A 27,449-nucleotide genomic window follows, 5' to 3' on the forward strand; every position below is an offset into this window, starting at 1 on the left:
AAATTATGAAACTAATGCTCAAGGCCGTGTTATCGGGTCTTAAGGATTACAAAAACAAACCTCGGGTATAAAAAATAATTTATTGTAAAAAAAAAACTGTCAATGTGTGATTTAACGCTTGTGAATGTGAGAGACGAGGGCCAGCGCCCCTCCGGGGATGAAGCGGACGAAGTTGTCCCCCGTCAGCGGCCCCAGCGCGTACACGCCGGACATTTTGACCACCTCATGGGTACTTTTGTCCACCGCTATGGGGTTGGAGCGACACTCCACCGGCTTGTACTCGTCAACACCGAATCCAATCCCATCTGAAGGATTGACGTCACACTGGCACTTGTCAAAGTAAGGAATCAACTTGCACTGGCACTCCTCGCGCTTATTACAGTCTTCGACCAAACACTTCCTATCGTTGCCATTAATTTCGGTATAGTTCAAGTACCTAGACTTGCAGCTCTGTATGCTCTGTCCCAACATAGATTTTATATAAGTCCAATGGTTTTTCAGAAAGCACTGTTTCTCTTCATGTTTCCTTTTGATTATTTTATCACAATAGTCGTTATTTTGGAGGAAGAATAGGTCTGGTTTTGAACCGATGAACACCCCGATGACGGAGACTGTGAGCTCCATTGTGAGGTTTGTTTTTAAGTTGAGGAGTTTGACCAGCTTGGGCTGGAGGGAGTAGGGCGCCGGGGAGTCCAGGGGGGTGACTTCCACCACCACGTGTCCAGGGTAGGGGGTGTAGTTGGGATGTTCTGCCTCCGGGCCGTCGCACATCATTTTGTACACCTGTAAAGAAACAGTGTTTGTTATAACATTTTAGATCAATAGTAGTCGAAAAATAAGTGTTAAAAGACTTATCGATTTATTTCTTGATACGTTTTTTAGAATGAGTAATTATTCCAAATAGCAGATAGATTCTTGTCACACAAAATGAATGTTAATACTGGAAAGAAGAGTGATCTCCTAGGGAAGTATGCGGTTTGTTTCGTCAGACAAGCCACCATTTTCTATTTAGTAATTTTTTCCTAAATATAACCACGTGGTATAAGAATTTACGTTAATAAATTCGTTCCTTATAGAAAATAAATAAGACTACGTATTGAATATTTATAGCTGCAGCTTTACTTCTCCGTAGATAAAATCGCTAAGTCATTAATAATCTTACTGGTGGTAGGATATATATTATATCCGCTTGGATAGCGACCACCGTACAGAAGGTGCTAAAACCCGCCATAGTGGCCCAAGAAGTCTATCGCGTTCCAGGATCAGCCTGTGTATATTCGGTTGTAAAGTAATTGTGTCGATTGCCTGTAATCAGCTGTAGTAGAGTGAGTGCTGTGGCCGTGTATAGAGTGTAGTACCGTGCAGTAGTCGGGGTATGCGCGCGGGTCGAGGCGCGCGAGTGCGTCGGCGGGGGTGCGGTGCAGGTGCAGGTGCAGGTGTATAGAGTGTAGTACCGTGCAGTAGTCGGGGTATGCGCGCGGGTCGAGGCGCGCGAGTGCGTCGGCGGGGGTGCGGTGCAGGTGCAGGTGTATAGAGTGTAGTACCGTGCAGTAGTCGGGGTATGCGCGCGGGTCGAGGCGCGCGAGTGCGTCGGCGGGGTGCGGTGCAGGTGCAGGTGCAGGTGTATAGAGTGTAGTACCGTGCAGTAGTCGGGGTATGCGCGCGGGTCGAGGCGCGCGAGTGCGTCGGCGGGGGTGCGGTGCAGGTGCAGGTGCAGGTGTATAGAGTGTAGTACCGTGCAGTAGTCGGGGTATGCGCGCGGGTCGAGGCGCGCGAGTGCGTCGGCGGGGGTGCGGTGCAGGTGCAGGTGCAGGTGTATAGAGTGTAGTACCGTGCAGTAGTCGGGGTATGCGCGCGGGTCGAGGCGCGCGAGTGCGTCGGCGGGGGTGCGGTGCAGGTGCAGGTGTATAGAGTGTAGTACCGTGCAGTAGTCGGGGTATGCGCGCGGGTCGAGGCGCGCGAGTCGTCGGGGGTGAGGTGCAGGTGCAGGTGTATAGAGTGTAGTACCGTGCAGTAGTCGGGGTATGCGCGCGGGTCGAGGCGCGCGAGTGCGTCGGCGGGGTGCGGTGCAGGTGCAGGTGTATAGAGTGTAGTACCGTGCAGTAGTCGGGGTATGCGCGCGGGTCGAGGCGCGCGAGTGCGTCGGCGGGGTGCGGTGCAGGTGCAGGTGCAGGTGTATAGAGTGTAGTACCGTGCAGTAGTCGGGGTATGCGCGCGGGTCGAGGCGCGCGAGTGCGTCGGCGGGGGTGCGGTGCAGGTGCAGGTGTATAGAGTGTAGTACCGTGCAGTAGTCGCTGAATGCGCGCGGGTCGAGGCGCGCGAGTGCGTCGGCAGGGGTGCGGTGCAGGTGCAGGTGCAGGTGTATAGAGTGTAGTACCGTGCAGTAGTCGGGGTATGCGCGCGGGTCGAGGCGCGAGAGTGCGTCGGAGGGGGTGCGGTGCAGGTGCAGGTGCAGGTGTATAGAGTGTAGTACCGTGCAGTAGTCGGGGTATGCGCGCGGGTCGAGGCGCGCGAGTGCGTCGGCGGGGTGCGGTGCAGGTGCAGGTGTATAGAGTGTAGTACCGTGCAGTAGTCGGGGTATGCGCGCGGGTCGAGGCGCGCGAGTGCGTCGGCGGGGTGCGGTGCAGGTGCAGGTGTATAGAGTGTAGTACCGTGCAGTAGTCGGGGTATGCGCGCGGGTCGAGGCGCGCGAGTGGGTCGGGGGTGCGGTGCAGGTGCAGGTGTATAGAGTGTAGTACCGTGCAGTAGTCGGGGTATGCGCGCGGGTCGAGGCGCGCGAGTGCGTCGGCGGGGGTGCGGTGCAGGTGCAGGTGTATAGAGTGTAGTACCGTGCAGTAGTCGGGGTATGCGCGCGGGTCGAGGCGCGCGAGTGCGTCGGCGGGGGTGCGGTGCAGGTGCAGGTGCAGGTGTATAGAGTGTAGTACCGTGCAGTAGTCGGGGTATGCGCGCGGGTCGAGGCGCGCGAGTGCGTCGGCGGGGGTGCGGTGCAGGTGCAGGTGCAGGTGTATAGAGTGTAGTACCGTGCAGTAGTCGGGGTATGCGCGCGGGTCGAGGCGCGCGAGTGCGTCGGCGGGGTGCGTGTGATGTGGAGGTGTATAGAGTGTAGTACCGTGCAGTAGTCGGGGTATGCGCGCGGGTCGAGGCGCGCGAGTGCGTCGGCGGGGGTGCGGTGCAGTGCAGGTGAGGTGTATAGAGTGTAGTACCGTGCAGTAGTCGGGGTATGCGCGCGGGTCGAGGCGCGCGAGTGCGTCGGGGGGGTGCGGTGCAGGTGCAGGTGCAGGTGTATAGAGTGTAGTACCGTGCAGTAGTCGGGGTATGCGCGCGGGTCGAGGCGCGCGAGTGCGTCGGCGGGGGTGCGGTGCAGGTGCAGGTGTATAGAGTGTAGTACCGTGCAGTAGTCGGGGTATGCGCGCGGGTCGAGGCGCGCGAGTGCGTCGGCGGGGGTGCGGTGCAGGTGCAGGTGTATAGAGTGTAGTACCGTGCAGTAGTCGGGGTATGCGCGCGGGTCGAGGCGCGCGAGTGCGTCGGCGGGGTGCGGTGCAGGTGCAGGTGCAGGTGTATAGAGTGTAGTACCGTGCAGTAGTCGGGGTATGCGCGCGGGTCGAGGCGCGCGAGTGCGTCGGCGGGGGTGCGGTGCAGGTGCAGTGCAGGTGTATAGAGTGTAGTACCGTGCAGTAGTCGGGGTATGCGCGCGGGTCGAGGCGCGCGAGTGCGTCGGCGGGGTGCGGTGCAGGTGCAGGTGTATAGAGTGTAGTACCGTGCAGTAGTCGGGGTATGCGCGCGGGTCGAGGCGCGCGAGTGCGTCGGCGGGGGTGCGGTGCAGGTGCAGGTGCAGGTGTATAGAGTGTAGTACCGTGCAGTAGTCGGGGTATGCGCGCGGGTCGAGGCGCGCGAGTGCGTCGGCGGGGGTGCGGTGCAGGTGCAGGTGTATAGAGTGTAGTACCGTGCAGTAGTCGGGGTATGCGCGCGGGTCGAGGCGCGCGAGTGCGTCGGCGGGGTGCGGTGCAGGTGCAGGTGTATAGAGTGTAGTACCGTGCAGTAGTCGGGGTATGCGCGCGGGTCGAGGCGCGCGAGTGCGTCGGCGGGGGTGCGGTGCAGGTGCAGGTGCAGGTGTATAGAGTGTAGTACCGTGCAGTAGTCGGGGTATGCGCGCGGGTCGAGGCGCGAGTGCGTCGGCGGGGGTGCGGTGCAGGTGCAGGTGTATAGAGTGTAGTACCGTGCAGTAGTCGGGGTATGCGCGCGGGTCGAGGCGCGCGAGTGCGTCGGCGGGGGTGCGGTGCAGGTGCAGGTGTATAGAGTGTAGTACCGTGCAGTAGTCGGGGTATGCGCGCGGGTCGAGGCGCGCGAGTGCGTCGGCGGGGGTGCGGTGCAGGTGCAGGTGTATAGAGTGTAGTACCGTGCAGTAGTCGGGGTATGCGCGCGGGTCGAGGCGCGCGAGTGCGTCGGCGGGGTGCGGTGCAGGTGCAGGTGCAGGTGTATAGAGTGTAGTACCGTGCAGTAGTCGGGGTATGCGCGCGGGTCGAGGCGCGCGAGTGCGTCGGCGCGGGGGTGCGGTGCAGGTGCAGGTGTATAGAGTGTAGTACCGTGCAGTAGTCGGGGTATGCGCGCGGGTCGAGGCGCGCGAGTGCGTCGGCGGGGGGTGCGGTGCAGGTGCAGGTGTATAGAGTGTAGTACCGTGCAGTAGTCGGGGTATGCGCGCGGGTCGAGGCGCGCGAGTGCGTCGGCGGGGTGCGGTGCAGGTGCAGGTGCAGGTGTATAGAGTGTAGTACCGTGCAGTAGTCGGGGTATGCGCGCGGGTCGAGGCGCGCGAGTGCGTCGGCGGGGGTGCGGTGCAGGTGCAGGTGCAGGTGTATAGAGTGTAGTACCGTGCAGTAGTCGGGGTATGCGCGCGGGTCGAGGCGCGCGAGTGCGTCGGCGGGGGTGCGGTGCAGGTGCAGGTGCAGGTGTATAGAGTGTAGTACCGTGCAGTAGTCGGGGTATGCGCGCGGGTCGAGGCGCGCGAGTGCGTCGGCGGGGGTGCGGTGCAGGTGCAGGTGCAGGTGTATAGAGTGTAGTACCGTGCAGTAGTCGGGGTATGCGCGCGGGTCGAGGCGCGCGAGTGCGTCGGCGGGGGTGCGGTGCAGGTGCAGGTGCAGGTGTATAGAGTGTAGTACCGTGCAGTAGTCGGGGTATGCGCGCGGGTCGAGGCGCGCGAGTGCGTCGGCAGGGGTGCGGTGCAGGTGCAGGTGTATAGAGTGTAGTACCGTGCAGTAGTCGGGGTATGCGCGCGGGTCGAGGCGCGCGAGTGCGTCGGCGGGGGTGCGGTGCAGGTGCAGGTGTATAGAGTGTAGTACCGTGCAGTAGTCGGGGTATGCGCGCGGGTCGAGGCGCGCGAGTGCGTCGGCGGGGGTGCGGTGCAGGTGCAGGTGTATAGAGTGTAGTACCGTGCAGTAGTCGGGGTATGCGCGCGGGTCGAGGCGCGCGAGTGCGTCGGCGGGGGTGCGCTGCAGGTGCAGGTGCAGGTGTATAGAGTGTAGTACCGTGCAGTAGTCGGGGTATGCGCGCGGGTCGAGGCGCGCGAGTGCGTCGGCGGGGTGCGGTGCAGGTGCAGGTGTATAGAGTGTAGTACCGTGCAGTAGTCGGGGTATGCGCGCGGGTCGAGGCGCGCGAGTGCGTCGGCGGGGGTGCGGTGCAGGTGCAGGTGTATAGAGTGTAGTACCGTGCAGTAGTCGGGGTATGCGCGCGGGTCGAGGCGCGCGAGTGCGTCGGCAAGGGGGTGCGGTGCAGGTGCAGGTGTATAGAGTGTAGTACCGTGCAGTAGTCGGGGTATGCGCGCGGGTCGAGGCGCGCGAGTGCGTCGGCGCGGGGTGCGGTGCAGGTGCAGGTGTATAGAGTGTAGTACCGTGCAGTAGTCGGGGTATGCGCGCGGGTCGAGGCGCGCGAGTGCGTCGGCGGGGGTGCGCTGCAGGTGCAGGTGTATAGAGTGTAGTACCGTGCAGTAGTCGGGGTATGCGCGCGGGTCGAGGCGCGCGAGTGCGTCGGCGGGGGTGCGGTGCAGGTGCAGGTGTATAGAGTGTAGTACCGTGCAGTAGTCGGGGTATGCGCGCGGGTCGAGGCGCGCGAGTGCGTCCGCTCGGGTGCGGTGCAGGTGCAGGTGTATAGAGTGTAGTACCGTGCAGTAGTCGGGGTATGCGCGCGGGTCGAGGCGCGCGATAGCGTCGGCTGGGGTGCGGTGCAGGTGCAGGTGCAGGTGTATAGAGTGTAGTACCGTGCAGTAGTCGGGGTATGCGCGCGGGTCGAGGCGCGCGAGTGCGTCGGCGGGGGTGCGGTGCAGGTGCAGGTGTATAGAGTGTAGTACCGTGCAGTAGTCGGGGTATGCGCGCGGGTCGAGGCGCGCGAGTGCGTCGGCGGGGGTGCGGTGCAGGTGCAGGTGTATAGAGTGTAGTACCGTGCAGTAGTCGGGGTATGCGCGCGGGTCGAGGCGCGCGAGTGCGTCGGCGGGGGTGCGGTGCAGGTGCAGGTGTCACGAGTGTAGTACCGTGCAGTAGTCGGGGTATGCGCGCGGGTCGAGGCGCGCGAGTGCGTCGGCGGGGTGCGGTGCAGGTGCAGGTGCAGGTGTATAGAGTGTAGTACCGTGCAGTAGTCGGGGTATGCGCGCGGGTCGAGGCGCGCGAGTGCGTCGGCGGGGGTGCGGTGCAGGTGCAGGTGTATAGAGTGTAGTACCGTGCAGTAGTCGGGGTATGCGCGCGGGTCGAGGCGCGCGAGTGCGTCGGCGGGGGTGCGGTGCAGGTGCAGGTGTATAGAGTGTAGTACCGTGCAGTAGTCGGGGTATGCGCGCGGGTCGAGGCGCGCGAGTGCGTCGGCGGGGGTGCGGTGCAGGTGCAGGTGCAGGTGTATAGAGTGTAGTACCGTGCAGTAGTCGGGGTATGCGCGCGGGTCGAGGCGCGCGAGTGCGTCGGGATAGAGTGTAGTACCGTGCAGTAGTCGGGGTATGCGCGCGGGTCGAGGCGCGCGAGTGCGTCGGCGGGGGTGCGGTGCAGGTGCAGGTGTATAGAGTGTAGTACCGTGCAGTAGTCGGGGTATGCGCGCGGGTCGAGGCGCGCGAGTGCGTCGGCGGGGGTGCGGTGCAGGTGCAGGTGCAGGTGTATAGAGTGTAGTACCGTGCAGTAGTCGGGGTATGCGCGCGGGTCGAGGCGCGCGAGTGCGTCGGCGGGGGTGCGGTGCAGGTGCAGGTGTATAGAGTGTAGTACCGTGCAGTAGTCGGGGTATGCGCGCGGGTCGAGGCGCGCGAGTGCGTCGGCGGGGGTGCGGTGCAGGTGCAGGTGTATAGAGTGTAGTACCGTGCAGTAGTCGGGGTATGCGCGCGGGTCGAGGCGCGCGAGTGCGTCGGCGGGGGTGCGGTGCAGGTGCAGGTGTATAGAGTGTAGTACCGTGCAGTAGTCGGGGTATGCGCGCGGGTCGAGGCGCGCGAGTGCGTCGGCGGGGGTGCGGTGCAGGTGCAGGTGTATAGAGTGTAGTACCGTGCAGTAGTCGGGGTATGCGCGCGGGTCGAGGCGCGCGAGTGCGTCGGCGGGGGTGCGGTGCAGGTGCAGGTGTATAGAGTGTAGTACCGTGCAGTAGTCGGGGTATGCGCGCGGGTCGAGGCGCGCGAGTGCGTCGGCGGGGGTGCGGTGCAGGTGCAGGTGCAGGTGTATAGAGTGTAGTACCGTGCAGTAGTCGGGGTATGCGCGCGGGTCGAGGCGCGCGAGTGCGTCGGCGGGGGTGCGGTGCAGGTGCAGGTGTATAGAGTGTAGTACCGTGCAGTAGTCGGGGTATGCGCGCGGGTCGAGGCGCGCGAGTGCGTCGGCGGGGGTGCGGTGCAGGTGCAGGTGTATAGAGTGTAGTACCGTGCAGTAGTCGGGGTATGCGCGCGGGTCGAGGCGCGCGAGTGCGTCGGCGGGGGTGCGGTGCAGGTGCAGGTTGTATAGAGTGTAGTACCGTGCAGTAGTCGGGGTATGCGCGCGGGTCGAGGCGCGCGAGTGCGTCGGCGGGGGTGCGGTGCAGGTGCAGGTGTATAGAGTGTAGTACCGTGCAGTAGTCGGGGTATGCGCGCGGGTCGAGGCGCGCGAGTGCGTCGGCGGGGGTGCGGTGCAGGTGCAGGTGTATAGAGTGTAGTACCGTGCAGTAGTCGGGGTATGCGCGCGGGTCGAGGCGCGCGAGTGCGTCGGCGGGGGTGCGGTGCAGGTGCAGGTGCAGGTGTATAGAGTGTAGTACCGTGCAGTAGTCGGGGTATGCGCGCGGGTCGAGGCGCGCGAGTGCGTCGGCGGGGGTGCGGTGCAGGTGCAGGTGCAGGTGTATAGAGTGTAGTACCGTGCAGTAGTCGGGGTATGCGCGCGGGTCGAGGCGCGCGAGTGCGTCGGCGGGGGTGCGGTGCAGGTGCAGGTGCAGGTGTATAGAGTGTAGTACCGTGCAGTAGTCGGGGTATGCGCGCGGGTCGAGGCGCGCGAGTGCGTCGGCGGGGGTGCGGTGCAGGTGCAGGTGTATAGAGTGTAGTACCGTGCAGTAGTCGGGGTATGCGCGCGGGTCGAGGCGCGCGAGTGCGTCGGCGGGGGTGCGGTGCAGGTGCAGGTGTATAGAGTGTAGTACCGTGCAGTAGTCGGGGTATGCGCGCGGGTCGAGGCGCGCGAGTGCGTCGGCGGGGGTGCGATGCAGGTGCAGGTGCAGGTGTATAGAGTGTAGTACCGTGCAGTAGTCGGGGTATGCGCGCGGGTCGAGGCGCGCGAGTGCGTCGGCGGGGGTGCGGTGCAGGTGCAGGTGTATAGAGTGTAGTACCGTGCAGTAGTCGGGGTATGCGCGCGGGTCGAGGCGCGCGAGTGCGTCGGCGGGGTGCGGTGCAGGTGCAGGTGTATAGAGTGTAGTACCGTGCAGTAGTCGGGGTATGCGCGCGGGTCGAGGCGCGCGAGTGCGTCGGCGGGGGTGCGATGCAGGTGCAGGTGCAGGTGTATAGAGTGTAGTACCGTGCAGTAGTCGGGGTATGCGCGCGGGTCGAGGCGCGCGAGTGCGTCGGCGGGGGTGCGGTGCAGGTGCAGGTGTATAGAGTGTAGTACCGTGCAGTAGTCGGGGTATGCGCGCGGGTCGAGGCGCGCGAGTGCGTCGGCGGGGGTGCGGTGCAGGTGCAGGTGTATAGAGTGTAGTACCGTGCAGTAGTCGGGGTATGCGCGCGGGTCGAGGCGCGCGAGTGCGTCGGCGGGGGTGCGGTGCAGGTGCAGGTGCAGGTGTATAGAGTGTAGTACCGTGCAGTAGTCGGGGTATGCGCGCGGGTCGAGGCGCGCGAGTGCGTCGGCGGGGAGCGGCGCAGGTGCAGGTGTATAGAGTGTAGTACCGTGCAGTAGTCGGGGTATGCGCGCGGGTCGAGGCGCGCGAGTGCGTCGGCGGGGTGCGGTGCAGGTGCAGGTGTATAGAGTGTAGTACCGTGCAGTAGTCGGGGTATGCGCGCGGGTCGAGGCGCGCGAGTGCGTCGGCGGGGGTGCGATGCAGGTGCAGGTGCAGGTGTATAGAGTGTAGTACCGTGCAGTAGTCGGGGTATGCGCGCGGGTCGAGGCGCGCGAGTGCGTCGGCGGGGGTGCGGTGCAGGTGCAGGTGTATAGAGTGTAGTACCGTGCAGTAGTCGGGGTATGCGCGCGGGTCGAGGCGCGCGAGTGCGTCGGCGGGGTGCGGTGCAGGTGCAGGTGTATAGAGTGTAGTACCGTGCAGTAGTCGGGGTATGCGCGCGGGTCGAGGCGCGCGAGTGCGTCGGCGGGGGTGCGATGCAGGTGCAGGTGCAGGTGTATAGAGTGTAGTACCGTGCAGTAGTCGGGGTATGCGCGCGGGTCGAGGCGCGCGAGTGCGTCGGCGGGGGTGCGGTGCAGGTGCAGGTGTATAGAGTGTAGTACCGTGCAGTAGTCGGGGTATGCGCGCGGGTCGAGGCGCGCGAGTGCGTCGGCGGGGGTGCGGTGCAGGTGCAGGTGTATAGAGTGTAGTACCGTGCAGTAGTCGGGGTATGCGCGCGGGTCGAGGCGCGCGAGTGCGTCGGCGGGGGTGCGATGCAGGTGCGCGACGCGGAGGCCGGCGGCGCGCGCCAGCAGCACGGCGTCGGCTGCGCTCACGCCCGACCCCACCACCAGCACCGACGGCGCCGGGACCGACTCCGCTGTAGGTCATGACGAATTTTATAACATCAGTTCAATCCTTTCTTTCGCCATTATAACTATAATTGATAATACACATAACTCCAAAAAGTCGAATGTATACCTCAGGTTACGAAATTGCAAACACCCGTCTAAGCAAACAGGTCAATTCCCAACAACGCTATCATGCAATACACCTTACTACTAAAACAATATCTCCCAATCCTCACCGTGCAGCGAGTGCAGCGCCCTCTCGAAGCTGGCGAGGTCGTGTGTCGCGTGGGTCACGTGACGCAACACATTGGGCCTGTCGCCGCCACCGGCCGCCACCACCACCTTAGCGCACGCCACCACGAACGAACGACCACCATTGGTCTCACGACTGAAATAATACAGATTATTTATTTATAAAAAAGATTAGGTAAGTTAAGGACATTAAATATTTGTCTTTGTATGACAAAGGAACAAAATTTTCTATAATTATTGTAAAATGTAGTTACACATTGTAACTGACTTTTCACACGACCAAAACCCTCTAGGGCCCCCTCCCCCCATGACAATAATAAAAAAATCTCGATGAAATCCGACAAATAGTTTCATTTCAATGTCGTAACATTCACGTAAACAAAAGAAATCATTATAAGTTCCTAATACTAAAATGATTTCCAGATCCGTATCAGTAGATTCACAAATTACCCCCCTGCACCAAAACTCACAAACAGTATAATACTCACGCGGTGACGTAGTACTTGGCGCCGGTGGGACAGTTAGGCGCGGGGCAAGGCGGGCCCGGCGTGTGGGGGGCGCGGGACACGTTCGTCACCACCACGCCGCTGCGGAAGTACCGCTACAACACAAATAATATATTTTTTTTATTGCTTTGAATGATCAGACGAGCTTGCCGTTCGCCTGATGGTAAGCGATACGACCGCCCATAAACAGTAGAAACACCATCCAACACCTTGAATTACAAAGTATTGTTTGGTATTCCACTGCGCTCGTCATCCTGAGACGTGAGATGTTAAGTCTTATTATGTCCAGTAGTTACACTGGCTAGTATGTCCTTCAAAGCGGAACACAACAGTGACTACACACTGCTGCTTGACGACAGAAATAGACATTGCGATGGTACCTACCCAGGCGGACTCTCACATATGAGACATGCCACCAGTAGTATTATATTGTATTTGAATATGTAATCATAACGGATTACATTGATTGAATATTTGAATACAAATACAATGACAAATCATGATGATATTATTATGTATGTTATTAGTGAATCGTGATGCAGCAACTAATTATCACTACAGTGATGATATGCGACTTTGATAGGATGATCCAACGTAAAACTACATACTGCAAACTCAAATTAACTAATTTAAAAGTAATATCGTATCTCAGAGGGTTATACTTATTATTATAATACAAATGCGAAAGTTTATTTAACGAAACTACGAAAATAATGAAAGTAAGACTTTTTTTTAATTAAACTATAGTAAATGACATATATTTTACATCATAGAATCGGCATTCCTTACCTGCAATTTGCAAGCGTGAACATATCTCCTGCAATAATTGGCGACGGCCCTGGCGGACAGCCGGCCGGCCCCCGCGTCCGCGTGCGGGGGGAGCGTGAGCCACGCGCCCGGTGACAGAGTCCGCACCCCCGGGGGGAACGTGTGCCACGCGCCGCCCGGCGGACCGCGGCCCAGCACTATGTGGTCGATCTGCTTGTGTTCCTCGTAGCGCCATTCGATCAGAGAATCGGCTTGGATGCCGAGGTCTGCGCAAGGGCGGAGGAGATTGTCCATCTGTAAAAATATTTAAATCATTAAAACCCAAGATTTATTACATTACGTTGTCTGATCTCAATACTGGCAAGACGAAAGCAAGGTAATTGCCCGACATTCACTTAGTCAACCTCCAACCACTGTCGCCGCTAGTCGGCTTACTAACTTTTTGTATTTTTATAAATAAAATGGTTTCCTATTTTTTTAACGATTTACAAATTATACTCCAACTGTGAATGAAAAAAAACGTTTCATTTCATACGTTAGTAACCAGTATACACTATTTAACTTACTTTATAACTAATAAATGCATTTTATTCGACTGTCATGGCGACGGGGCGGTCGACGCTCGGGCTCATTCGGGCATACTCGGGCTCACTCGGGCCGTATCAATGCGAGCAGCTAGGGCTGTGACTATAGTAAATACTGCGCTGTTTTTATGTATAATTTTGTTAGTCTATAACGCGTCTATTTGTAAAACGTCATTGATTAGACCCATGTCTCTAGACGTAGTGGCGCGACGAGAATTCACGAAGCGGTACGAGCGCAGTCCGAACATTCAACATCGTCCCACCGATTTAAGATCGATTTACAACTACCTTCATAGTTTTAAATATTGTGATTAATTGTAGTTTATAAATTGTACCCATTAATGTATGTAATATGTATTATAGACATTATACAAACATCTGCACTAGTAGCCTATACATATCAACTTATTTTATTTTGTTTGTATCTCATGTAAGTGAATTGAATTCTTATGAGATAATAAAGTTCTTTATAAATATAGCTTGTGCTAAGTAATGTTTTTTAAATCCAATAACGTGATATTACAGTGTAGTCACTTCCATACCTCTTCAACCCTATTTATACTCTAATTTTTTGTAACTAATATACAAGATGTACAAACTACAGAGATTTTCTAAGTTTAATATATCAAGTAGGTACAGTCCGCTCCATAAATACATACATATATAGTATCAAACCTTTATCCCATAGGGGTAGACAGAGATTATAGATTGCTACTTTGCACGATCCTGGCATACTTCTCGCACCTCTATCTCCATAAATAGATAAACAAAATAAACACTTTAAATCGGTTTATTTATTATCTCTTCAGAAAAATAAAAAACAAGTTCACTTTAAATCACGCAAGTTTTTTTTATTAAACTTAACATCTATAGGCTATTAAGAATTTTGAATTGATACGGCTACTTATTGCCTGACTTTCCAATATAGTGAAATTGTGTTTCTCCATACTTCAACATAAGAAAGCTTTTCAGGATCAACAGCTCCATGAAAACAATACCTACTTCACGTTAATCTGATTAAACAATATTAAAGCCCTTCAATGAATTGTTTTTACTTGAGTACAGGTACTCAAGTGTCAAGGTACTTCAATATACCTGCTTCACAGCAATGCAAAAAACGTGAGTAGACATTAATCAGTCATGATTCAATATTTATGTTTCCTTAGTATAATTTTAATTAGGGCCTAGGTTTAAGAAAGACAATTTAGTATTCTTTTGAATGAAGAGACGAGCTTGCCGTTCGCCTGATGGTAAGCTATGCGACCGCTCATAAAGAATAGAAACACCATCCAACACCTTGAATTACAAAGTATTGTTTGGTATTCCACTGCGCTCGCCATCCTGAGACATGAGATGTTAAGTCTCATTATGTCCAGTAGTTACACTGGCTACAAGCAATACAATATACCTGGTGCAGAGTCAATTTTAAGTATTTGACAGACTCCTTGAGTTCATTTTGGTAACTATACATTATACTCGTATATATCCAAATACAAAAACCAACAAATCTGATGTACAATTACAATTTGCGACGCAAAAACTTGGTTGAACCCACAGTTTACAAGTATCTATACTGATACTAATCTATGTATATAAAAATGAATCCCTATTTCCCTTTGTCACGCCATCACGCGTGAACGGTTGGACCGATTTCACTTTTTTTTTGGTGTGTTTATTATTGTCAGGGGAAGGATCTTATGAAAGAAAAAATTAAGAAGTTGAGCGGAACGTTAGAAAATTTAAGAAAAGTTAATTTCAGCAATTAACAGAATGCGCGCTGCAAATTCATAGTTAAGACGGGACAACGTCTGTCGGGTCAACTAGTATAGTACAAAACTGAAGAGTTTGTTTGAACTCGCTAATCTCAGAAACTACTAAATCGATTTTGAAATTCTCACTAATACAAACCTATATTACTCCTGAAAGCTGTAGGCTATTTCAATCCCTGTCAAATATATATCCCGGAAAAACTTTTTCACCCGAGCGAAGACGCAGGTAAAAACTAGTATAAAATATAACCCGTTCTCGAGCAGGTCAATCTGAAGGTTACAGCAGCAAAAAATACCGGTTCCATTAAAGCCATGGTCGACAGTTTTTACTGTGTTTCTTATGGGTTACAATTGCAATGTTTTTGGAGGCCTGGGCTTCCGATCGGGTGTGAAATTCAGTATAATTCGAGTATTTTTATGAGACATTAAAGCAGTAATGTTATACCTACATAATATTGATAATAGATAAGGTATTTTTGACTAGCTTTAGCTCGTAGCTATGCCCGTATGAAAAAGCTTTCCGGGATAAAATAAAACCGATATATTAAGGTCCTTAATTCCGTGAATTCGTTTTTGTGTGATGCGTGTACCTACAGACAGACTAAAATTCTAAATAGTTTCTTTTGGCTTCTGTCGATAAAGCCCCCTCATGTTCGTTTTTCTTCAATATCTATAATATTCAGCAACTGCCTCTTACAATTTTATTACATGTAAAAACAATAGAAAATGTTAAAATAAAACACGATGTGATAAATGCGTTTTTTATAACCTTTAATGAATAAGCAGAGGCTTTTAATCTACAAGATTATACCAACCTCATTGTATCATAAAACTAATTTAACAGAAAAGGAAACATTTGATGTCCTTCTTATCTTACTTACAAATTTATATATTTTAACAGCATCTTCACTGTAATGTGTAGCCAAGATTGTTTGGACCATGATAAATACGATGAACCAATTGATAGCGAGGATTATAAAAGCGACGATAGCCTAGTTGGGTGTGGAACGAACTGCCGAGACGAATGTCCGCAGGTTCAAATCCCAAGGACACACACCTCTGACTTTTCTAAAATCATGTGTGTATTCTGTGTGAATTTATCGTTCGCTTTAACGGTGAAGGAAAACATCGTGAGGAAACCTGCACATCTGAGAAGTTCTCTATAGGAATTTCGAAGGTGTGTGAAGTCTACCAATCCGCACTAGGCCAGCGTGATGGATTAAGGCCTAATCTCTCTTAGTAGTAGAGGAGGCCCGTGCAGTAGTGGGACAGTATATAATACAGGGCTGATATTATTATTATATTATAAAAGTAAGAAATCACATTTTATATCAGAAACTTTCCATGCAGTCCCGTGGTCACAGTGAGTACTGAATAGTGACCGAGATAATGCTATGGTGACGACTTGCGATAAAATGTGATAATAGCCACATTGATATGATGTGACGTTACTATTGGGACGTATTGTGGGGCGATCGTGGGACCCATAAACTAATTTGGGTAGGTAGTATTTTACTCTTTTTGTCTAAGATGTTTTTATTACATAGATACGTTGTCCGAGCTCAATACTGACAAGACGAAAGCAAGGTAATTGCCTGACATTCACTTAGTCAACCTCCAACCACTGTCGCGGCTAGTCGGCTTACTAACTTTTGGTATTTTTATAAATAAAATGCCTACCTGTGGTTTTAGTTGATGTACAAATTATACTCCAAATGTGAATGAAAAAAACGTTTCATTTCATTTGTTAGTAATAAGTAAACACTATTTAATTTATTTTTTAACTAATTAATGCATTTTATTCGACTGTCATGGCGACGCGGGGCGATGATGGGGCGGTCGAGGCTCGGGCTCACTCGGACCGTATCAATGCGAGTCGCTAGGGCTGTATAGGTATGTGACTATAGTAAATAGTGCGCAGTTTTTACGTGCAGTTTTGTTAGTCTATGACACGTCTATTTGTAAACGTCATTGGTGGTAGGATATATTTTATATCCGCCCGAATAGCGACCACCGTACACAAGGTGTTAAAACCCGCCATAGTGGTCCACGTAAGAGTCGCGTTCCGGGATCAGCTTGTGTATATCCCGTTCCAACAGGCCGGCGTGTGACGGCTGCTGAGGAGTAATCGTCTCTCGTCAGTCGACATTCTATTGGATACTCTAGATTAACATATTTATATTTATTTTGGAAAAATACAGAAAGCTTCTATTGTTATGGAAAAGGGTTTTATCCGGGCGAAATCGCGACCAACTAGTAAATTAATAATTTTATTAACCGATTACAAAAAAGGAGGAGGTTCTGAATTCGACTGTATTTTTTTAATGTTTTTTTTGCCTCAGAACTTTGGACTTTGTGACCCGATATTGATGATTCTTTTTTTACATGTATAAATAATATTAAACGCAAATTATAAATTCAAATTTAATTATTAACATAACATCAAACAGACATAAAATGTTTTCAATTCAACGCACGAGTAACCAAGAGCTAATGTAAACGTAATTATAAATTCTGAATTTATTTCACTACGTTTTTTTTTACTTTCAATATATCGTTAGACTATAAAGTACGATAACTGCACTGAGGTCCTGGGTTCGAATCCCGGGTCGTGCAAAAATAATTGTGTCTAGGTTTTTCCATCTTAAAAATTACTCAGCCGCAGCTCAGAGTCAGGAAGTTGACGGTGTGATACCCCCGTGCCTCGGAAAGCACGTAAAACCGTTGATCCTGCGCCTGATCTCTCTCCGGTCATGTCGGATTGCCGGCTCACCGGACAATAAGAGTGAAGGAACAGAGTTCACCTGTGTATTGCGCACACACTTGTGCACTATAATTCCTTTTACCTTGCTGATCTCCGTTCAGATTTACCGCCGTAGCCAAAAATAGGAAGGAATTAGACTTATAATTATTGAATTCAGAATTATAAAACATCTAAACACAGTTCTCGAGTTCTTTCAACCCACACTAATTACATATATTCCGCGATATGATATCTTGCCAGGTGATATATTTAAATCTAGACTAATGTGTTCATTTGGCATACTATTTTACATATTAGTGTCGGGTTAGTAACATTGTAACATATTTATTATTAGACGATGTTAAATTGTCTACGCACGTGGTTGTCGACAATCTTAGGGCCTGTTCCATAACTTCTGAATAAATGCTAGCCGTTACGTATATTTTGCTGGTGGTAGGATTAATAAATAAAATACTATATTTATCACGTAGGCGAACAAAGTGTTATGATAGGTCAAAACAAAGCATAAGAATAATAATTATTATTTCTAAACAACTATTAAAATTACTTATATAACTATGGACATTTTAAATTAGGGATAAAATTTATAATAAAAAGGTACAAACCGAAGTAACCAGCTCGGGCTAGCAAGTAGGGGGAAATAGAAGGATAACGCGTCGCGATCCTCACCGGCGAGGACATGAGCCCTAAGCTAGCTAACCTACCAGCCTTTCACTAGCTACGTAAGTGATGACGCAGAAGAAAGGCAGAAAGAAACTCCGGGTTTTCTTTTTTGTCATCAATTGTTCAGTACATCTTTTGATATATTTTATCCGCCCGGATATCGACCACCGTACACCAGGTGTTTAAACCCGCCATAGTGAAATGATCCCATTAGACCAGATGGTAAGTGGAGTGGAGTCCAATAGAATTTCTACTGACGAGAGATTACTACCCCTCGGCAGTCGACACAATTATGCCGGCCTGTTGGATATATACAGGCTGATCCCGGAACGCGACACTTACGTGGGTCACTATGGCGGGTTTTAACACCTTGTGTACGGTGGTCGACATTCGGACGAATACAAATATCCTACCATCAGCAAACCTAAACGCTATTGTAGCAAAATATTTCTCACAATTAGGCCTATATGTACCAACCCAAAAATTATCCAAAACTAATTGACTAATACAGCTCAGTCAATCCAAATATTATACTTTATTGTTCAACAAAACACGCTAAGATCTTATTATATCTAAGACTAAAAATTATGTTTATTTTTTTATACAAAGAAAAACGAAACTATAACGAAAAATAATCCAAAAATGTTGTTTAAAATTAGTTAGTATATTTTGGCATAACTTTAATTATGACCCCCATAGGCATACAAGTCCGGCCCACGTTCGCGGTCCACGTGACCCCCACGCGTCCCCCGATAAGATAACCGATACGTATTCACTATGCTACAATGAAAAATACGAAGAATGTAATCCCCATATCATTATGGAAATATCTATTAGCGAAAATAGCGCGCGTATCACTGCCACGGCTAAGTGTTGTGTGACGTGCGAGGTTCGATTATTGAAACGTAAGTTTTGCGCAGTTGTATATATTTATCGGGGGTTTCGCGTTCGATTATGATGTCGGGTAATATTTTGTGAGATTTTTTATAAGATTTTACCGTTTGGATTCTTCACGCTATAGAGTTTAATTGACATGGTTGTTAAATTTAGTGCATTCTTTCTATACCTAGTCTTGCCATAAATATTGTAATAAAGAAAAAAGAAAATTGTTAACTGCAAATAACATTTATTACTTTTACAGTGTGTCAGTTTAATACATAAATATAAAACAATTAAAAATATAAAAAGCTTATTCGAAGTGGTCTCCATTGGCTGCAATACAGTCCTTTTAAACGATGAGGCCAGTTATCAATAGAAGCACGCACTCTTTCCATGGGAAAATTCTTCACTGCCAATCGTATAGATTGTTTTAGGGACTCCAAATTATCATGGCGTTTAGAGCAAGCTGTACTCTCTAAAACTGACCACAAATCATAATCCAGCGGATTAAGATCGGGACTAGACGACGGCCAGTCTTCAGCTCTGATGAAGTCCGAAACGTTCGATTCCAACCAAGACTGCGTGGACCGAGCTTTATGACCCGGCGCCGAGTCTTGCTGGAAGGACCATACTTGGTTATTGAACATGGTGATGTTAAGGGGCTTAACTACCTTCTCAAGAATGGTATCTTGATACACTTGTGCCGATGTTTTGATACCTTTTTCACAAAAATATGGCTCAGTCACTCCTTCATAGCTAACACCCCACCAAACCATCACTGAAGTCGGATAATGTCCACGTTGCACTCTGTCGACTAATTGGGAAGCTTCCTTAGAGCTTTGAGCATAAATACGGTCATTTTGTTTGTTAAAATGTTGCTCAATTGTAAAAATTTTCTCATCCGTAAACAAAATTTTTCTGTGACCTCCCTTTGCGTACCGCTTCAGTAGTTGTTTCGATTTTACCACCCTATTCTTCTTTAAATTATCAGTTAAGAAATGGCCAGTGCGTCTCTTATAGGCTGCAAGTCCTAAGTCATCTTTTAAAATACGCGACATGGTTCTAGGTGCTATCTTCATTTCCCGAGATAAAATCTTTTGCTTTCGGACAGGATTTCTTCGAATTCTTTCCCTTACTGCTTTGACCACCTTTTTCGTACGAACACTACGTGGACGGCCAGATCTTTTCTGTCACAAACAGAGGAGGTCTCATTGTACCTATTAATAGCCCGGTACACAAACATTTTACTAATACCAAGTGTATGGAGAGTTTTAAAAATTGCATTTGGCTCCATACCTACTTTGTGTAATGCTATCACAGCGATTCGGTTCTCTTTATCACCCCACACCATTTTAATATCGCAAAATATTTTACAATGTATTGGCGCCAAAATGAGAAAACACAATGAACAATCGTATAAAAATGACAGATTCGAAATTCAAATGTAATATTTTTTTATAATTAAGTGTAACAGTATTTATGGCCAGACTAAGTATAGGACGTTGTCGAAATGTGTAATTTCCCGAAAAGTAGTCCGACACGACATATAATTCTGCAGAACTTTTTGTACAGAATATATGTCCCTGACTATTACTACCGTCTCAAAAACCAACACATCCTTAACCAATACTATAAATTGTATCTGCAGGCTTCGGTAGCGTAATTGTATTGCGTGTGCGGTATGATACCGCTGAAGTCCCGCGTTCGAATCCCGAGTCGGGCACAGTGATATTGGATTTTTCATCTCAGTATCAACACGTTATCTGGAATTTGGCGATATGGCGATAAGCTGGAATAAAGTGCCCTAGTTGCATCTCTGCCTACTCTATCGAGGACAAAGGCGTGATATATAAATTGTACCTGTAGAAGTTAATGGAAATGATGGTGATGCTTACCAGCAGCGGTATGGGATTCTGACACCTTCCCTCCAGACCTTCAGCCAGCTCCATCAGGTCAGCCTCGTACAGGCTCTGTCCGGGGGTCAGATTTGACAATCTGAAACGATCGAGACATTCGTTTTCGAAAATCATGTCAAAAACGATTCCAATCGTAATCTTCGATCCAAACCCGATAATAAGCTAATCAAAATAAGTTATTTGTTACAATGATTTTATTCTAATTGATCTATTTATTGTGACTGTCTCCATGGCGCATTTGTACTGCATGCTCTGTACGGCAGCGCTCTGAGGTCCTCGGTTCGAATCCCGGAGTATTATCCCGGAGTCCGGAATTTATGACCGATATGGCGATAGGCTCGCCTCCTCTCACATCATGGGACGGAACACACTTGGCGAAAAGTAGGTGCCCTGGTTGCGCTTCTGCATACCCCTTCGGGGATAAATGTGTAATGCTGTGCGTGTAGTCTATTGTTGCTATCCATTGACAAAAGAGATAGAGAGGGTTTATCGAAATAGTCGGTTAGGTTAGGTTAGGTTAGAATTTTAAAATAATAATCTTTACCATTAAATCTTTTGAACGCATTAATTTTCGAAATAAATGGTTTTATTAAATAAGGTGCTTCAATTCTAAATATACCCCGACAATTACAGATCTGAATAACAAGAACTAAACAAAAAAATGTCACTAAAACCCCCTTAAGTTTTTGTAATAAAAGAGACTATTTCACTTTGAAAAATAGTCTTTAACACCAAATCTCAAGTATCAATATGCAAAATATCAGCAAGTCTAGTCTGAAAGAGTCTTCCGTGGTCTGAATAAGGAATAGTTCTCACCTGGCTTTTAACATTTCGTCTATGGGCAGGTCATCAGGTATCTGTTTGAGGTATGGCACGTTGCCTGCCAGCATGAATGATGTCACCATGCCGCTGGGGCCGTTGCCTGAAGACAATAGAACATTCTGGTAAATAATCAAACATTTTCATAAAATGCCCATCGAAATTAAACTGTTTTGCGGATTTTATATATAAAAACAATATAAAACAATATTTTATATAATATAAAAACAGGTAAAATCCGAAAAATTGTTTTACTTCAACATTCACGTAAACATAAGAAATCAAAATGCCCATCATTATTATTTAATCGTATTGGTAGTTTTAGTATATTTGATACACAAGGTGTTAAAATCTCTATAGTAAATAATTATCGCTCGTCAGTCGACATTCCATCTAGACCCACTCCACTTACCATCAGGTACAGAAGGGTCTCTTTGCCTTGTCTATAAAAAAGAAAAACATTTATTTGGGTTATTTTTGATACGGGCACAACAAAGTGGCCCCACTTCTGCCCCTGGTGGTAAGTACAGTGGAGTGTAATAGATTGTTGACTGACGAGAGACGTTTACCCCTGGGCAGTCGACACAATTATGCCGATCTGTTAGAACCGGATATACACTGGCTGATTCCAGAACGCGACACTCACGTGGGCCACTATGGCGAGTATTAACACCTTGTTCGGTGGTCGCTATCCAGGCGGATATAAAATATATCCTACCACCAACAATACCCATCATTAACACATAGTGCGTTAATGATGGGTATTGTTGGTGGTAGGATATGGTGGTGCGTCATAGGTCGTCTTACAGCAACCATTGTTGTCACTTCAGCCTGGACTTTGACTCACATATAGCTTGAAGCGTATGTATAATATATCTAGCAGAATCATATTCAGCTAAACGGACACTCTTCACCATGTTAACACCACTATCATGAGTAATCTATTTCAAGTGCTTAGATATCCGGCTATCTGGCTACGAGGTTGGACGGATATCTGGTACCTGGTATCCGGCTAAACTGCTATCCGTTGCATCTTTATATGATCCATTTTGGCGTTTAGATGTTCGTATTTTAATAACTATTGTCGCGGCGACATAATAAATGGGAGCAACCACAACTACTATTATTTACATCGCACGAGACATCTGCATGTCATCATTGGTGGCTATTATGTACTATTCGATATGTCTGGTCGATATTGTAACTCAGATTGTCTAAGTGGTATAATTGTATTAAGGTATGACTGCGGTGCTGATGTCTCGGGTTCAACCATGTGACGGGCAGCGATGTGGGGTTTTAGACTCAGTATTAGGCTGGAGTCTGGAATTTGTGCCCGATATAGTACCGCCCCCTGTCATATCATGAGACGGAATACTCTCGACGGAAAGTCAGTGTTTCAGTGGCGCTTTTGCCTACCCCTTCTTGGATAAATAGCGTGAGTGTGTGTGTATTCAGACAATATCATAGGGGCTACAATAATTCTTATAATTTCAACCTTATAATACGCTGCCAAGTCTTGTGTAATTTTAATGACAAGCATTTTTTTTATTTCCTTACAAAAAAAATGTTATTGAATCGCGTGGAGTGTTTCTTCTGGGTCTTGCTTCACATCCACTTTAAACACACACAAGAAAATCTAGTTGTTATATATCTATACTTAATATATAAAGTTAGGGAGTTTGTTTGAACGCGCTGAGTGCCATAGGCTACTTTTATCCCGCAAAAGTTATTTACGGACCGCGGAAGCAAAAACTAGCTATAAAGCTAAATACCGCTTTTCATCTGAACATGACTGTATTAATATCATTGTGTTTTTTTTCACATGATATTTATTTCATGAACATCAGTTTCTTTCCCAACATAATTAATGTAAATTAATAAATTGTTGTAAAGTCGACCGGTGTCGGGAATCGAACCCGCGGCGCCTTGTCAGTCGACCCGTCTAATGACAAAGGTCTCATCGTACGCCGGCCGGCTCGACATAATATACGAGATGCCATTACAGCATCTGATATATCCAGTTGTTCATTGTATGCCATGAACATTTTAGTAAATAGGGTTGTCACTTAAAAATAATATTCCCACTTGGTAAAACTAGGGTTGCTGCACACCAGCAATTTGTGCAAAATTATAAACTTTTTTGTGTCGTGTTTTGGATGTTATTTATGTGCCCTTGGGTAATAATTTAGTTTTTCATGTCAACCAGCTAAGCGTACAAAAAACACACGTAAGTTAGTATACAGGGGTCATTTTGACATTGCGTTATTAAATTAAATCACATACTCGTCTTTGCGTCTGCTAAAATAATGCCAAAAATCATCCATAAATAACGGATATTATTACCAAAAAATCCGGGTTTAAATTTTCAAAATTTTTGACCATTTTGTACATAGTTTAGTGGAATTATCGCTTGTGCGTGTGTATTTGTAACTGATAGTGTGATGTCGCTGCGACGAATTCTCTTAGAGTAGTAGTAGTGGCATTATGGCGCGTAAAATTAAAATTACTTTTTATTGATATTTATTTTGTTTGAAACTCACACTTTTTTATTTTACATCTACGGTTCGAGTAACTTATTGTAAAGTATTATTTTCAAAAATATAAGTACGTGGTTTCATTTAGTAATGCAATGTCAAAGTGACCCTGTATATACATGCTTTGTCATTTTTATATCATCATTAATTTGCAAGAGTTAGAGATCAACTATGTACGCGTTGTTAACAAGCGAATTTATTGCAACAAATTTTATTATTAGTTGCGCTAACCTAGAATCTATTTAAAAACATATTTTTCTACTACATCCAACAAAACGGCATAATTCCAGCGACTATCAAACAACGTCTCTCGCTGGTAAAATTTATAATTATCTATTTACCATCAGCATTGTCCTATTGCAACATGTTAAGAAAGACTGACTGCTATATCTATTAATAAAGTACTCTGGTTACTTCAACAAAAATGACGCGTACAAACGTGTACTCACCAATTATAACAACTTCTTTGTAGATCACGTCCTGTGATAGACTGTGTTGGCACGGTTTCACGTTGTCTTTCATTTTTTTAATTTTATCAGATCCTATATCATACGAACTCTTTCGTTCCAGCTCTGCTTTATGCCCGGCTATATTTTTAATCTGTGCCCGTTTAGTAACAGCCGTTGAGTATTTCGAATTCTAAATTCAAATTTAAATGCACTTTTAATAAATACTTTTTTTAAATAATATCACATGCAGTTTAAAGTCTTACGGACTGTGGTTTGTCGATGGGTTTATTTTTTTTTTCTCCTTTTTGTCCGACCAAGGAGATTGGTAGTCGCCGTTTTTGTTGTCAGTTTTTTCTTGCTAATGACTTCTCTATGGGTCGGTGCTTATCTGAAACAAGTAAAGAGACCGTGGAATTATTGTTTACATATTGATCCGTTGACGGAATAAATTATTTTTTTATTTGAGTTTTTTCACACTCAGAAAGATCATAATAATATATCGACCGTATAATTTATTCAAGTATACCATCACAATAATGTTCGTAATATAAATAGTATCTATAATATTATGTATTTGTATGTTAATAAATTAGAAAACAAAGTCCCCCGCCGCGTCAGTCTGTCTGACTGAAGACGATAAACTCCAAAACTTCCCAGCCGATTTCGATCAAATTTGAAACGAAGATAGCTTAAAACCCTGGGAAGGACATAGGCTACTTATTATCCCGTAAAACTGTCACACGGGCGACGCCGAAAGCAAAAACTCGTATCACATAAATTACAATAAACTCGCGCGAAGGTCACGGCGATCGTACGATACCAGTTAATCTTATATTTCACAAATGGGCGCGTCACACATACACAGCCGCGCCGCGCCTCCTCCTGTCTGCTAATAAGTTACTCTTTGTTTACTCTGGACTCGTACAAACGCGGTAGAATATAGATTTACATATAAGGTAAATATTTCATTAAAAGCTGCCGTATAAACATTAGCCTGCTTAGGTAATCGAATAAAAATTTAATTGGTCTAGATTGTTACGTCCTGAAGTCGTCACACTATTCGTAATCATTCAAAATGTGGATGTTCGCGAAAATTGTTCATAAATTAACAATTTATGACTTTTATTACACATATAGTATAATATGTTTAGTATATTTTCAACAATGAACCATCAACAAAGTTAAAAAAATGCATCAAAATAACACATGAAAACTTCATCGATATTTACATAGCCATATTTGTCAACAAAATGTCAACCCGGCAAACGTACAAACACCCTCATTCTCTAGATTACTATAGATAAAACTGGCACGCTTTAAAAATAAATTATCACGAGCAAATGAAACCGGTGTGGTGACTAGAGTATGCTAATTATTTACGTATTTCTGGCATAGCAACGAACCCGCGACCCGTCGATAGCGGACTACCAACACACACTGTTCAGTGGCGAAGAATAACATTTTCCGCAAAGGAACCCGACAACATATATCTAATATCCTACTAATATTATAAATGCGAAAGTTTGTGAGGATGTATGTATGTTTGTTCTTTTTTCACGCAAAAATTATTGAACGGATTTGGATGAAATTTTACAGTAATATTGGTTATACATCAGAATAACACAAGGGCTACAGTTTATAATGATTTTGTGTAATTTGGTCATAATGTAACGATACATATCAAATAAGTCGGAAATAAAAATTATCCCGGATAACTTCTATACGCGGGCGAAGCCGCGAGCAAAACCTAGTTATACATAAATTCGGTCTGTAAATCGTTCTAATGATAATTACTATTCTACATAAATAACGAAAAGGAAGCCAATAGGAATCTGGTTAAATGGACCTTTTGCCACTGCTATTGTTACTAGGTAGACGGATTATAGAAGCAAAGCCTAGAGGGTTTAAGAGCTTTGCAGTTCAAACTAATGCTCTCCTACTATGGGATGAGCCACCTCTACTATTGAGAAGGTTTAGGTCTCAGTCCATCACGCTGGCCTAGTTGGTTGAGGAATACTAATATATTTACTTGTTATAGCAACAAAGTTGGACTTGCAATAGCTTCGTTCTGAGTTCGCATTATTTGTGTACTTGAAACTAATATTCGATGTAAGTAATTTAATTTCGATGTATGTAGTGTAATTTTTTTACTATTTTATGTATTTATTTGGAATCAGTGTATTATTCTGCGTCTCTTTAAATAATTAATTTACATAAAAAATGGTCTAAAAAATTAACACTTTAGTTAACTAGCCTACATCATCTTTAAATGTCCTCGCAAGTTCGCCAGCTATTCTGTCTACCCCTCCGTAGACAAGGCGTGTATATACGACTTATTAAAACAAAACTGCTGATAATGTATAATTATATAAAGTTATTGCGCAGTTTCGTACCACGGCGTGCATTTATAACTTAAAGAATATTCTAGCAAACTGTGTAATAATATATTGTTATGCGGATGTCTATTTATAATCTAGGTTGGGATTATAAAAAGACAAAGATTAAGTACTAAGACATTAAATACTGTTTTGTGTATTTCCGACCCCAACGTGGGGTCGACACTTCTTTTCTGTGTCTAAGAAATTTAGTTCACACGACCGGTCGCTGGCATTCGTTTAGACCCGTTTGAGATTCAATTTTTTTTTACATAGGCATGTTGTTAATGATATGTTGTTTTGACTTATCTAAGCACTTTTTTTGATAATATTTCATACAGGCATCTGTTTTTCTGAAGTGACCACAACGATCAGACCTACTACGGTCTAAGTGTAGAAGAAGGCACTCCTCAACATAGAACAGTCAACTGTTTGTATGAATAATAATCTATTCAAATTTATTTATTTGTCATTTTTAAAAACCAATTTTATCAATTAACAAAAATAGTGAATTTATATTCAACTGTTAATGCCTTGCCTACGACTATTTATTATTACTGGTATATTTGGTAGATATTAAAATTAACATAACAACTATAAAAATAGTTAAATATATTTTATCAATTCTTAATTAGTAACGTTAGGGTAAGAGCACACTGTCATATTCACGTAACAATTTAATACCACATAATTTTTGGCGGTACCTTCTCGGCCGGTCAACAATGCGATTTAAGCCCCATTATTATTTACATATTCATTAACAGCAAAATCACAAAATAAGTCAATTTATATTAGAATTTTTTGTAGTTCGAGATACAAAGATAACTTGAGTTTTGAGTAACTGGCTGCTACGATCCAAAAACCTATCAAGCTACGAAGAACTCAGTGTGCTACGAGTCGCTCAATAAGCTACGATGTAGTAACTACGCTACACGCTACTACGTTTTATACAAAATGAAAATTAGACTTGTGTCTAACTTCATACTGTAATATATTGCGCAATATCGTTCAAAGGAGTTTGCACAAGCGGCAATAATTCAATAATTCTGTACA

General features: G+C 47.2%; 1 protein-coding gene across 3 annotated transcripts in view; it reads right to left on the bottom strand.

The window, feature by feature from the left end:
• Positions 1-61: 61 nt before the first annotated feature.
• LOC115448777 (oxidative stress-induced growth inhibitor 1) overlaps positions 62-27,449 on the bottom strand; it is a 65,946-nt gene continuing 38,558 nt past the window's right edge. For 2 of the 3 annotated variants that reach the window (XM_037440582.1, XM_037440586.1), the window contains exons 2-9: positions 24,022-24,409; positions 21,036-21,141; positions 20,199-20,298; positions 11,666-11,938; positions 10,859-10,971; positions 10,355-10,506; positions 9,981-10,147; positions 62-783 (exon numbers count right to left, since the gene is read on the bottom strand). In XM_037440582.1, the coding sequence (XP_037296479.1) occupies positions 112-783; positions 9,981-10,147; positions 10,355-10,506; positions 10,859-10,971; positions 11,666-11,938; positions 20,199-20,298; positions 21,036-21,141; positions 24,022-24,094 (1,656 nt within the window). In that variant the 5' untranslated portion in view covers positions 24,095-24,409 and the 3' untranslated portion in view covers positions 62-111. The remainder of the gene's footprint in view (positions 784-9,980; positions 10,148-10,354; positions 10,507-10,858; positions 10,972-11,665; positions 11,939-20,198; positions 20,299-21,035; positions 21,142-24,021; positions 24,410-27,449) is intronic. The other variant, XM_037440590.1, reaches the window with a different exon arrangement.

The sequence above is a fragment of the Manduca sexta genome, chromosome 4 (genome assembly GCF_014839805.1).
Source record: "Manduca sexta isolate Smith_Timp_Sample1 chromosome 4, JHU_Msex_v1.0, whole genome shotgun sequence".
NCBI lineage: Eukaryota > Metazoa > Arthropoda > Insecta > Lepidoptera > Sphingidae > Manduca > Manduca sexta.